This window comes from Fragaria vesca, linkage group LG5 (genome assembly GCF_000184155.1).
Source record: "Fragaria vesca subsp. vesca linkage group LG5, FraVesHawaii_1.0, whole genome shotgun sequence".
In the NCBI taxonomy this organism is placed as follows: Eukaryota; Viridiplantae; Streptophyta; class Magnoliopsida; order Rosales; family Rosaceae; genus Fragaria; species Fragaria vesca.
Window position 1 is genome coordinate 14,771,389 of NC_020495.1, and position 13,137 is coordinate 14,784,525.

At 38.9% G+C, this 13,137-nt stretch overlaps 3 protein-coding genes across 3 annotated transcripts; 1 reads left to right on the forward strand and 2 right to left on the reverse strand.

Annotated features, from left to right (window-relative positions):
- Window positions 1–3,960: 3,960 nt before the first annotated feature.
- LOC101303518 (probable beta-1,4-xylosyltransferase IRX9H-like) lies at window positions 3,961–6,905 on the reverse strand. The gene is made up of 4 exons (XM_004299788.1): window positions 5,974–6,905; window positions 4,997–5,246; window positions 4,665–4,878; window positions 3,961–4,302 (listed from the first exon to the last, which is right to left on the reverse strand). The coding sequence occupies exons 1-3, from the start codon at window positions 6,903–6,905 to the stop codon at window positions 4,708–4,710; spliced, it is 1,353 nt and encodes a 450-aa protein (XP_004299836.1). The 3' UTR covers window positions 3,961–4,302; window positions 4,665–4,707.
- Window positions 6,906–7,647: 742 nt separating this feature from the next.
- On the forward strand, window positions 7,648–8,319 carry LOC101313126 (lachrymatory-factor synthase-like). Its single transcript, XM_004301387.1, has 2 exons — window positions 7,648–7,770; window positions 7,813–8,319. The coding sequence occupies exons 1-2, from the start codon at window positions 7,648–7,650 to the stop codon at window positions 8,317–8,319; spliced, it is 630 nt and encodes a 209-aa protein (XP_004301435.1).
- A 1,193-nt stretch (window positions 8,320–9,512) lies between these two features.
- Window positions 9,513–10,436, reverse strand: LOC101313421 (AP2/ERF and B3 domain-containing transcription factor At1g51120-like). The gene has a single exon (XM_004301388.1). It carries the CDS (start codon window positions 10,434–10,436, stop codon window positions 9,513–9,515), a length of 924 nt encoding a protein of 307 aa, XP_004301436.1.
- Window positions 10,437–13,137: the final 2,701 nt, after the last annotated feature.

Consider the following 13,137-nt stretch of genomic DNA (forward strand, 5'->3'; position numbering starts at 1 on the left):
CACCAAATTGGCTGAAATTTTGCAGAGATGATCTACACAAGATGATCTAGATATGTCTAGAAGGAAGTTTGAGGAAATTCGATCGGGAAGTGATGCAAAAATAGAAATCCGCACCAAAAACTTTGGTGCGGACGTCCGCAACCGAGAAGGGCTGTATATATATATATATATAAACAATGTACTCACCGTGTCCCTTATTTTCAGCTCCACCAAATACTTCTTAATATTCTTTCTGAAACAAAGAAGACAGTGCCTAAACCGGACCCAATTTCGAGCACACCGTCCACAAGCAACTTGCCCGCAGCACCTTAATGCAGTGGGCTTAAAGCAAAAATCCCCCATAGCCCTAACAAATCTGCATACATAACACTCCATCAAGAACACAACATTAACCAAACCAAAATCATGAAAGCAAATTTGAGGCCGAACATATCGTCAATAAAAATACTTTTACTAGATTATAGTTCTACGGATACAACATAACTCTGTTATCGTACCTAGTCCCAAACTAGTCTAGATATATACTCCTTTCTTATTTCTAAGCAGCAACAATTGGAAATACTTTCAGAAGTCTTGTTCTTGAACTCAGCTACCCAATAGCTGATTCAACCGAGAACACTTCTTGGGTTGGTTGCACTACCAACATCTCTCATAGTATACAACAATGCAATGAGTACATGAAAAGATTTTTTGTTCAAAGCTCTAAGATTTATAATCAAAAGGAAGACTTAAAGCAGCATGAACATGCAAGATAAAACTAGACTTAACAAAGAAAACGCAAATGACCGTTCTAAATGGTTCGTCAGTTTATCTAAAAGCAGAATACATGGATTTGACATTGATATCAATGAGAACACGACTCGAGCCTTTTGTCATTTAGATAGTTTTGCAATATGGTTCATATGGTTATGGTCAGGGAGTCCAAACTTTCCAAACTTTGAACGCACAGCCTCCTGCTTGCTACATCCCTCTTGGTCAGGTGGAAGTCGAAGAAGGTATGAAACTAGGGTTCCTTCTGTTGTCAGGAGGTCCACAAAGTGTTGTGAATACCTGTCAATCCTAAACATCTAACTTCTCCTTTCTTCACCCTCACTAGGAGCCAAATCACCAGCAAGTATGTTGAGCAGTGTGGACTTTCCGGCTCCGTTAGGCCTAACAATGGCAACACAAGTACCCATATCGATACCAACATCAACATCAAACAGCCTGAAATCTTCACAAATCGGGTATCTGAAGCTGACATCAATAAGTTTCAAGAGTGGAGTTGTAAGGTCTCTAGGTTCAGGAAAGTGAAGCTTCCACTTCCTAGGACCCTCATCTTGGGTGTCATCATCCTCCTCGTCCACTATGTTTCCCTTACCCATTCTCTTTGATTTCTTGAGTAACTAAGAACATTGCTCCATTACCTTCTCCCATTAAACACGACTTCTACTCCTTATGCTTTTCTCACCTCCAGCCTTCTTGTATTTTTCAAACTCTTTGTTTATATCTTCACAGGGTTGATCATACCTTTTTTCAAAATCATCAAAGTTTTAAGGGTAAATTCCTCCTATGGTACTTGATGTTTGGCCAATTGGACAATTAGGTATCTGAAGTTTAAAAGAGGACACTTTGGTACCTCAAATTATGCTCAGTTAGACAACATGATACTTCCGTTAACTTTCCGTTAAATATGAGGGTAAAATAGACATTTAGGTATTATTTTATCAATATAAAAATAAAAAATATTTTTTTGTGGATTCATGTGTATTAGGTCCGAATCTATATCCATAATAGAATTAATATTTATCTATATTAGGATGAATTAATATTTTGTTCGAAACATGATCAATCCTATATTCGATATCTGTAGTCGCCCTTGTATGGCTTCAGGGAAATAACAAACAGATAACAGGTATCCTTATTTCACCTGTTATTTGGTTCAATTTTGATTCTGTTATTCGATATCTATAGTCGCCCTTGTATGCTATTTGTATAGCAAATCTCACAGCTGGGGCAGGTGTTCGTATCGAACTAATTATGGTTTGCTGAGGCATGACTCTGGAGATCAGTTACTCAATTCACTCAATTCCCATTGAAGACAACCAGGCATATCCAGCCCTGCTCAATAAGGAGGTGCGAACCGTGGGATTTGTTGAGATATTAATCCCACATCGGGAATATGAGACCTTGCTTGTGGGTTAATAAGGGTTTAGGCCACTCCACCCATTGCCAATTGGTTTTGGATGTGAACCCTAGACTACTTATCATGGTATCAGAGCAGGTTACCCACGTCCACGTGTGAAGCCCAAAGGCCACACGAACTCCACGTCACCCCAAATGTTGTCCACGTGTTAGGCTTGAAGATTCGCCACACATGCGGGGGCGTGTTGAGATATTAATCCGACATCGGGAATACTCTAGACTACTTTATCAGGATTAGCTGGCTATCCATTGCTGGCACCAATGTACTGCAATCAGGATTGAGGATCACCTTCTCATACCTCGTCGTTTCAGCTAGCTCCATACCCTTAAGTAAAGCCTCAAACTCAGCAAGAAATCATTGAAATGGGGAGATTAATTGTTGAAAGGGCTTGCAAGCTCCAGCAAGAAACTGTCCCTATGCATCTTGGAACACAACCTCGCTCCCTGTATGGCTTGGACGACACCATAATAGGCCTCTGTTGCTTTGCTTGTCTCAAAATGGTAGCAGAGAGGGAGTTCTATCTATGTTGTGAAAATGAAAATGATGGCATCATGGCATGACTTTGGACTTGTAACAATTTCGTCTGTTTTTTAAAGAAAAAAATTCAAATAACCAAAAGAGGGTAAAAAGAACACCTTTGCCGACGAAAAAATTGTTGGGAAGTTGTGTATATGTTTTTGACTTTTTAAACAACATCTTGCTACAAGAGTACAAGGGGTGTGATTTCAGCCGTCCACGACGAACAAATCACCCTAAACCCTATTGAGAATCTACTGTGTTCCCAAGCAATCCTAAAGAGTGATGTAGGTAAAGGAGATGAAATGTTCATTCATTCAACCATACTATAATTAGATTTTCTTCTCTTTGATAATTCATTCAACCATTATTATAGTTAATAAAGGATTCATTCAACCCTTATTGCAGCTACTTCTATCCATACCTCTAATACTAGTATTTGAACATCTTTGTGAAATTTTGCCTTTCATTTCACTTTTCACCTCAACATTGTTGTGAAGTAGCTGCAATCCAAAAGAACCTCTATAGACACTGAAGCAATGACCACAATTCTGGTTGAAACTTGAATAGTGCCTTGGGACCGGAGGTTGAGTTTCAGTGAAGAATATAGTTGTTTAGTACAGTTTCTCTTTGAGCCATAAGCCATAACTATGTTCAGATACACATGAATGACATGATCTAATCCTCTGGCTCCTCTCCTCTTCCCACCATAAGAATCTATATGATTATATCAACTCCTTATTGGTAATCAATACTTTTTCAATATTGTAAATAATACCATAACTATACAACGACAAATGATCGTATTGAATCATAGGTATCTTACATGAGGAAAACCCATGAACATCAAATTATCCAGAGCTTCAAGAAAATGCTTCCGACTAACTTGATAGAAAGGTAATAGAGTTTGTTTGTAGAGTACATGAAAAAATAGTCATCATTCATCAGGAAGGTAGTGTTTGCTTGCCTACGTTGACGCTGCAGCAAATGTCTGAGTTGGTGTTTGAACTTTGCCGATAGTAGTATGCAGCTTTTTGGTTTAGGGGCAAAGTAGGAATCTTAAAGTTCCCAAGAAGTTAGGAGTTCTAAATGCTATTTTCCAATGTATGAATTAAGCAGGCAAAAATAAAGGTCTCAAGCCATCAGCTCAAATGATAAATTGATAATTGGGTACCATGAACATGCAATGACAAACAAAATTCTTGAGTTAGAACAGAAATCAAAAGCAGAAACCTTTAGGTGAAATGCTAGCCATCTTAGGTATCAGAACAAGTTCCTCTTTGCTTGATTTGGTACGAGGCCTACATCAGAGTATTTGGACAAACCTACCCATCTGAATTTTGGAGGGCAGTGTACCAACTGTTCTTAGTAATACGTCTAAAAACCTGATATCAAGAACCATAACCCTACAACAAAAACGAAATTTCGTTTCTGTAAAAGAATATATATATCATGCAGGAAAATTTCTACAAACAAAGAAAAACCACATATTCTGTTTGTCTGTCACTGTCTAACCGATCTTTCCGGGGATGCTTAATGCTTGAGTCTAGCGATTAAGCAATGATTCATTCAGATCCAACTACCCACATGAAATTTGAGAACTGTTGAGGGAAAAAAGGCAAATGGTTAGATCACTTACTACATAGTTAAAAGTGGTTTTGTCACAACATAACAATTATACAAGTAATGGCCTTCAAAAGACCTGAACAAATTAGAAGTTCCAATACTTTCACTCTGCCAACATGAGAAACAAATTCTTTAAAAAGATTTCCATTACAAACTTCTCTACAAGGCTGAGCAAGACCGTAAGTCTGTAACCTTTTTTATTTTTTAAATTCAATTTTCAACTTGAAGGGGTGTGGTCAATATGTTTAAACAAAAGTTGAAATGATAGAAATAAAATAAAGAAACAGAGCAAAACTATGAATTTGAAAGTGCTTCTATACATAGAACAATCTCATACCTTTCCAGCTATAAGAATCAAAATTGCATGGCTAGTAAGTAAGTCACTGAATGGGGAGAACAACATCAAGGTTCTTCTGAAGTTGCCAGCCTTTGGGATAGACATGATTAAGAGCTTGCAAATGAAGATGCCAGTTCATTACTTTTGAACAACCAGCTGGCGTACCTTCCATTTGACGTTCATCTTCAACCACTTGTTCTATGAAAGTAGTCTCCTGGGGAAAAGGAAAATAAGAATTAATCAGTGATTGAAGATTCCATACTTTATGTCAAAATGATGAACTATATGAATTACAATGACACTTCTAAAAAATTTAATAACATATCACATACTTGGAAACCCTCCTTCACTGAATCTAATTGCCGAATTGGAACAGACGTTCGGCGGTGCCATCTCTTCGGATCCCACAATATTGTGCTATTGAAGGCAAATCCTGACATATCAACATGAAACCTACGAAGTCTCTTGCTTTTATCATTTGTGTGCCATCCATTTACTTGGCTCCCATTGCATACTGGACCTTCCAATATGGCCTTGTTCTTGCTTGGTGCTAACATAGCAACAGGCCAAGTCCCAAAACGGCTACAAGACAAGACAAGAAAACACATGAATTAGCAAGACCAAAAGGTAGACAATGGCAGTCATAAAATTCATAATGATAGAAGTTGACATTATAGAAACTCTGCAAACACATTGAGTCACTAGCAGCCGTCCAACTTGTAAGTGGAGAATGAGGGGCAGGGCGGTCATGAAAACAAACATTTGACAGTTTCTCATACAGACGGCAATTTTGATTGTATTCACTATCTTTCTGAAACATTGGTCTAAAGGGGCAACTCTAGACCAGAGGAATTTGTTAGATACATGTGATATATTCACATCTATTCTGGCTAAACAATTTGATTCAGTTAAAGATCAACATATGGATAAGAGAAGGAAGAAAGAAACCAAATTGGCAAAACACGACTCCACACAATTTTACCAAGAAAAGAAAGCACCAAACTTTATATTCCACAATATTGGCAAATTGTACATGTTCAGATGTGAAGAACCAAGTTAAACAATATATCTAAATCTCTTTCTAATTCAGCCAAGTAATGTAATACACAACCGCAAGTTATTGAAGGGAAACAATAGCCATGCTATGCGTTCTTACGATTGAATTTTGAAGCCAAGCTAACCATTTTTTCAAAATCAGAACAGAACAACCAAGAAAACAATCATTTTAAAACAAGCAAATGAAAACCAAAACGCAATGATAAGCAGAAGCATAATTGCTCGAAAATGTAGCTCAATTTAGAACACATACTTGATTTCTCTCAAGCTATCGAACAAGTCGAGGGTGTATATGTTGTCATCATCCCCAAAATACACAATGCCGTCGAGCTTATGGCGCTCAATGTGCTCCAACGCCGTGTTCCTCTGATACACGCCTCGGTCCTTAGCGCTGGTCGAGTTGTTGACACACACCAAATGCCTGTACATGACTCCACTCTTCCTCAAAACATCAGCAGTCTCCGGCGACGCGGCTTTGGTCTCCACCACAATCCAAAGCAGCGGCGGAGGTACAAGTCTCAGCAGCTGCGCCACCCTGTTCAAGAAGTAGGCTTGAAATGCGCGGTTGTATGTCGGCGTCACCACAATCACCTGCTTCCTCGGCACCATCCCCGCCTCCGCCGTCGTCTCCACCACGTCATCAGACTTCTCTTCCGCCGCCACGTCATCGGACTTCTCTTCCGCCGCCACGACATCGGACTTCTCCTCCACCGCCACGTCATTGGACTTCTCCTCCGCCTCCACCACGGCGGAGCTGACGTTCAAGACGAGATCCTCTCGGCGTTTCACGACTTGATCTCCGCCGTCGAATTGGACATTGACGTGCGGCGGCTTGATGTCGAAGCTGAAGCCGTGGCTGCGGCGAATCTCGGCGTCGTCGTCGTCGACGTGGCCGAACGGGACCAGGCCGAGCAAGAACCCTAGGAAGAAGAACATCAAGCACCTGAAAAACGCTCGCCGCCACTGCTGGCCTTTCCGCGGCGCTCGCTGCAACAGAGCGCCGGCGAGGAATCGCCGGACCGCGACGGCGAACGCTATAAACGCCGAGACAAGCGGCGAAGAAGAGTACTTGGAGCTGGAGAAGGACTTCTGCGACGACGGCGATTGGACTGAAAACGGAGAGCCGCCGTTGAGGTACGGCCGGTCCCGGAACTTCGGCGAAAGAGTTCTCCGGATCGACGCCATTGATCTAAAGCTCAAACTACATGCCCAAACCACGATATGAAACTCAAAAATGAATTAAAGAAAATTGGGGGAAAAATGAAAATTCCGGGTCGGATTTTTGAGATTCGGGTCCTGACCCGGTGGACTGAGAGTAAGAGAGAGAGTGAGAGAAGCAGAGGTGAGGTTTTGGTTCTGGAAAACAGGAGGAAGAGAGATAGAGGAGCTCCGATTTGTTTATTTGAAGGTGGGAGGGGGTGTGTGGGCCAGTGCAGGGTCAACACATGTCCAGCTGTGGACCAAGGTGTACGCACATTACTGTACCTTCCATGGTCAATTCCGGTCGGGATGACGGTGGTAATGATGCGGTAATTATTGGGGTGAAAGTAACTTTTTAATTTTTATGTTTACTGCTTTATCGGCAGTAAATTTAGGGTCAACGGAAATGCAATGATTCTCTAATGGAAGTAGGAAGTAACCACTGTCACGTTTGCATCCAAAAGGGAATAAACAACAAAAAGAAATCAGACAATGGATTGGAATAGCCTGCTTGGTATTTTTCTCAAAGGTTATAAGATATTGTGGCCGGCACCGAAGATACCACGTAGTGGCTAGGTTGACTTGGTGATGTTCATCCAAGTTTTTAATTCAATTAACATAATATATATGAACCATGAAGCTTGTTCATTTTCAAAAAAAAAAAAAAAAATGAAGCTTGTTCATTTGGATCACTTAGCTTGATATCTTTGTTTCTTTGTCATGGCACATGAAGAACCTGTCGGCGACCACTACTCTGACCTCTCCTACTTGGCGCTTCGGCCCGCTGCAACCATATTGTAGTCTTGGTGCTACGGAGCTGCTACAATTGCTTCAGCGGGAGCTGCTATCGGTATTGGAAACGTATTCTCTTCCTTGATCCATTCTGTTACAGCCAAAATGGGAAAGCCAAGCCTCTGCCCAGCTCAAAGGCTCAAAAGCGCATGAGGTTTGGCCTCTCCTGGCGGACTTCTGCAACCTAGACAAGTGGTTCCCCAACCTCCACACTTGTTACCGTGTCCAAGGAGTTTCCGGCCAACCTGGTCTCGTTCGGTACTGCGAGATGAAGAGAGACGAGACTACCCTGTGGGCCAAAGAGAAGCTACTCATGATCGATCCAATCAACCAATCTATCACCTACGAGGTTGGTGACAATAACTTGGGTCTCAAGTCATATGTTGCAACAGTGCCAGTAGTCCCCATCAACAACAACAATGGCTGCAAGATCGAGTGGTCGTATGTTTGTAATCCGATTGAGGGCTCAAGCTTGGAAGAATTTCAATCCTTCGTCGAGTACTGTCTCCAAGGGATAGCAAAGAAGATGGAGCTTGCTCTTGTGTCTAATAACACTACTAGCTATAGCATGGGTGATGAACCTTGTACGTTTTTTTTAATATTCTAATTTTGTGAGTTAATGAACATATTTCATTACTACAAAAAAGAATATATATAGTAGTATTGTATTTTCTCTATGACCATATATATCCCAGTGGTGCTTTGGTTATTTATTCGATTTTACACTTTTGCCTATTTAATAATTATATTATGTAAGAGTAATATGACAGTGGTTCAAAATCTGGTAAGAGTAATTTGATTATTTGACATCAGAAGATCGTAGTAGTCACTACATGTTAGCACAACAAGTCTGTTATCTGTCAAATGTTGTACCACCGAATCCCTCAGTACGTTTAGGGTTTAGGGCTTGACACTTCCAGTTGGTGGAGATTATGGCATTAGGAGCTAGAAAGGTTTTCGGGATATATATATGGTGTTATTAGTGCATGAGATTTCTTTTGAAATTTGCTTCTAAAAACGAATTCATAGGAAAGGGAACACTACAAAAAAAATATAGGAATAAATACTTGTGACACCTGTAGTTTACACCTAAAATCAGTTTTGTCCCTCACTTTTTTTTTAAACTGGTATACCCCTATACTTTGAATTCTCGATTGATTTGCCCTTTTTCCAACTGGTTATGACTGTGACATGCTCATTAACAGTCTAAATAACCCTTCACTCTTATCTCTTCTAGCATAGTAATAGGGGGCTTAGACCTTGCTCTCAAAACCCAACCATTGAAGCTCTCACAAGCATTGTTAATGAGCATGTCACAGTCATAACTAGCTGGGAAAAGGTAAATCAGTCGAGAATTCAAAGTATAGGGGTATACCAGTTTAAAAAAAAAGTGAAGGGACAAAACTGATTTAGGTGTAAACTACAGGGTGTCACAAGCATTTACTCCAAATAATAATATATATATATATATATATATATATATATATATAAGATTTCAATGATTAATCACATGAAACTAGTTCAAAATATGTCCCAAGTCCGCGAAAATTATTGTCATAAACTTCAAAACTGAGTCACCATATCAAAAAGTGTTAGACCCTGATCGAAGTCTAAAGTCGAAAGCCTAAAGTCTAAAGCCTAAAGCCTAAAGCCTAAAGTCGATCACCATATTAATTTCCAACCTAAAGCCTCAGAGCTCAAAACAAAAAAGATAAAACCCTGAAGCATTTAGGGGTTAACTGATGATCAATCCGAGTATAACCTCAAAACTCGAAGAAGAAGAAGAAGTATTTATGCTCATCATTCTTCACCTATGCCGATGACAACACCGAAGAGCTTAACTGTTTTAGTGTCGCCATTAACTTGTTTGGCATCTTCAACAACTTCAGCCCTGTCGAATTTAATCATGTAGAATGGCTTGGCCTCCTTATCTCCTTCACTAGTACTGTGGCACTCATAGAATCTGATAGTATCATTGGCTTTCAATTTGAAAGCCTTTACAAACCGATTCCAACCCTTGGTGAACACAAAGCTTTGGCTGCTCTTCCAATAACAGTACTTGAAGTTCCATGTCATGTTGTTTTCATCATAAAATGAGAGCTGTGCATCAGGCGCAGGGAAGTATTTAGTAGCATAATTTTTAGGTATGACGAGTCTGTTCAGCGTGCCAACATCGCTTGGCGTCAGTTCTTTTTGAAAGAGTTGTCTGTCCAACCTAACTGAGTTCTTCGACTCGGCCATTCCTACTTTCTGCATGACCTGGTGAGCCATAAGAAATTCGACAAACCTAGCCTGGTAAGACCCGTCCTTGATCATGTTGAGCACGGCTTCTTCGCTATAGAGATTTTGAAAGTGTTGCTCTTGAACAGTTAATTTGGTCCCTGCAAAGTTCCTTTGACAATTCTCTCCGTTGCGAAGCTTGATTGCAGCACTATCATAAGCCATGGCTGCTTTAACCTTAGAATCAAATGTTCCAAGCCAAACCCTATTGTGTTTGGCATAGATCTGAGCTCCCCAGCGGCCATTAGGCTGCAGCACAACTCCTTTAAAGTTGGTATTCGCTGACAAATTGCTGCCCCCATGACTCAAGCGCTTATTCTCTTGAACCAATAAACCAGTGATGCTTGAAACAGATTCTTCTGCTTGATATCTCCTCTTCAACCTTGTTGTTGTGCATGCGTTTGAGCCCGTACTTGACAAATCCTCTTCAATTTCCAAAGCCATTCTACAAGAGAAATCATGAAGAATAACTATATTGATGTCCATAAATAAGCTCAATATCTAGGCATTCAATTATATATGAACTATATGACCAAGTACAAATCTTTTCTTTGATCTAGGGAAGCTATTCTGTCCAAATAACTCACCTACTTAACCCTACTAGTCCTTTACTTTACTTAGATTGAAGTTACAGTCCCTGCCTTCTATTCCACATGCAGATAGTTACTTTCGATTGATATACAAGAAAACGAAGTATTGCAAATGTCTAGAAAGAAAAATCTCTTTTGCTATTCCGCGAGGCAGTCGATGCTATTTGATGACTAAACATCTAAAGTTCTTCCAATATGAGCTCAATATAAACTTAGATTTTCTCTACTTGGAGTCCATTAAGCAAAACTACTTCAGCAATTGAAATATTTACATCAAATATATATAGTTCATTATATAACTAAACATGCAAGTGCATCAAGATAGGAACCATCTATGATTTAAGCTTGTAATGCATAAATTCATATTATAGATTAGACCATTAAATCAACTATGCCACGCCTCTACCTCAAGTATTTTCTGTTAAATAGGGACACGTACATTGATAAATTTGAAAAAGAATAATTAAATAGATCTATATAGTGAAACAATAGTTATTAGTTGAAGTTCCTTCAAAACAAGCCCAGATAAAAAGCAATTTAGTTATCTGTGAACTCTTCAGATCTTCAAAATCAAGTACTCCATGCACCATCAACTAGTACGCCACTCAACAAGCCAACAAGCCAATACCACAAATTCAAACAAATTACAAAGATAATTGAATAAACAAATTAAGAGTAACGTTTAAAAGAGATTTAGATTGTTGAAACAGTTCTTACGTTGCGACTCTGATTGACACATGCAGAATAAGCATAATAGGTTTTGGAAATCAAAATTCGAAAAGACCAGCAATAATAGAAAACATATTACTATAGAGCAAAAAAGATGGAGATTGTTGAAACAATTACCTTACTTTGATGCAGATAAAAATCGATCGATATACTCCCAAAAACCAAACAAAGAACAAGTAGTATTTGTAGACCAGCGATAATAGAAAAGATATGGAGCAACATAGATGGAGATTGTTTAAACAATTACCTTACTCTGATGCAGATAAAAACCGATCGATATGCTCCCAAAAGCCAAACAAAGAAGAAGTAGTATTTTGTAGGAGAAATAGCCAAGTCGTTTGGTAAAGAAAGGAAATCAATAAAACTATGAAGCAAAATCTGGAAAGTAATTCATTGACTTACCTGTATAAGGTAATATTTCTCAGCAATGGCGCTGAAAATATTGATATATCAGCGAATAAAAGGTAAGAATAATGAGTAGTTTCCATATCAAGCCAAGCTGTGATTCCTCGATAAGTTAGGGTTTATGTTCGATTCCCTTCTCCTGATGATCATGAGCGTTCAAGGGTTCTATCTCTCTCAGTAAAATGCACTTTGTGGTCGTGATCAGCTCAAAATAAGGGTTCAATATTTGAAAGAACCAGGAATCAAATCGGAAAAAAAAATAATCTTCATAAATATTTGAAAGAACTTTCCAGTTTTTCCTTGGATTTCTACAAATAAGCATCATATAAAAATATATATATATATATATATTGGAAGGGCCCTATATATATATATATATATATATCACGAGCAAATATATACCACGTGAACAATGTGCTATATAACAGCCATATTAAACCTAAAAACTAATACGAGTTGCAAAGTATATGCTAATATGCAAGGAATTGGAAAATTAATTAGAAATGGATTGAATAACCTTCAAGTTAATTGAGGGTTTGCCAATTGATTGATACTGTTCTTATCGATCAGTTAAAAATTCGAAGAGCAAATAAATTAACCTTTGAAGAAGTACGTCCCAGTATCCGCACGTCCCAGTATCCGCTACTTCGACCTTCGCTTGTAGTAAACGTACTGAAACTCAAGGGTAAACTGCTAAGAATTGTTTTAGAAAGATCAATTAGGGTTAAGTTTAGGGTTTAAGACCTGTATGGATGTATTTGTTTTCTATTATTGTTTGTCCAGTCCAATATTATTAATGTCATGTTTGCAAACCAGATCAACAATAACCAAATGATTATCAAGACAGAGGTCTAGAAACAAACTAAGCACGAAAGCTAGGTTATTTTTTCAGTCTCAGACCAATTCAAGCGAAGAAAGACGGGAAGTTTTGTACAATGTGCCCTAGCTTACAGAATATTACGGGTAAGTTAATTTGTTCTTATGTGCTGTGCGGTTTAACCCCCTGCAGGGGCTCATATGTGGTGTATTCGTTCTTACTTTCTTACCAAATTTACCTCAAAACTTGGAACCTGCGTCTTTAATTTTTATTTTGTATTAAATTGGGTTGGACGATAATTATCTTGCTATTTGCAAAGATTTTTAATCTTCCCCACATAATTCTTTTCAAAAATCTTCGCCACATAATTAAGATTTGGACTGGATTGGGCGAGCTAAACAATCATTGGGCCTGTGATGACCATTCTATTTCAAACGCACTCATGAAACCTGTATAACTATTTGGGGGATGGATTGAAATTTATTGTTAATCCTTCACTGCTCTGCCAAATTCTTCCGTTTTTTTGGTCGATCACTCCTCTGCGGCTCTGCCAATTAGATTGGAGAATTTTTACAGGAAAAGGGGTACTTATAGTAAACGCTAG

What these genes read in the sequence shown, in the direction of transcription:
- LOC101303518 (XM_004299788.1), bottom strand. Translation starts at nt 6,905, where the DNA reads ATGGCGTCGATCCGGAGAACTCTTTCGCCGAAGTTCCGGGACCGGCCG. An exon ending in GATAGCTTGAGAGAAATCAA is followed by an intron (nt 5,247 to 5,973) that starts GTATGTGTTCTA and finishes CTTGTCTTGTAG; the next exon opens with CCGTTTTGGGACTTGGCCTG. An exon ending in CAGTGAAGGAGGGTTTCCAA is followed by an intron (nt 4,879 to 4,996) that starts GTATGTGATATG and finishes CCTTTTCCCCAG; the next exon opens with GAGACTACTTTCATAGAACA.
- LOC101313126 (XM_004301387.1), top strand. Translation starts at nt 7,648, where the DNA reads ATGAAGAACCTGTCGGCGACCACTACTCTGACCTCTCCTACTTGGCGC. An exon ending in TTCAGCGGGAGCTGCTATCG is followed by an intron (nt 7,771 to 7,812) that starts GTATTGGAAACG and finishes ATTCTGTTACAG; the next exon opens with CCAAAATGGGAAAGCCAAGC.
- LOC101313421 (XM_004301388.1), bottom strand. Translation starts at nt 10,436, where the DNA reads ATGGCTTTGGAAATTGAAGAGGATTTGTCAAGTACGGGCTCAAACGCA.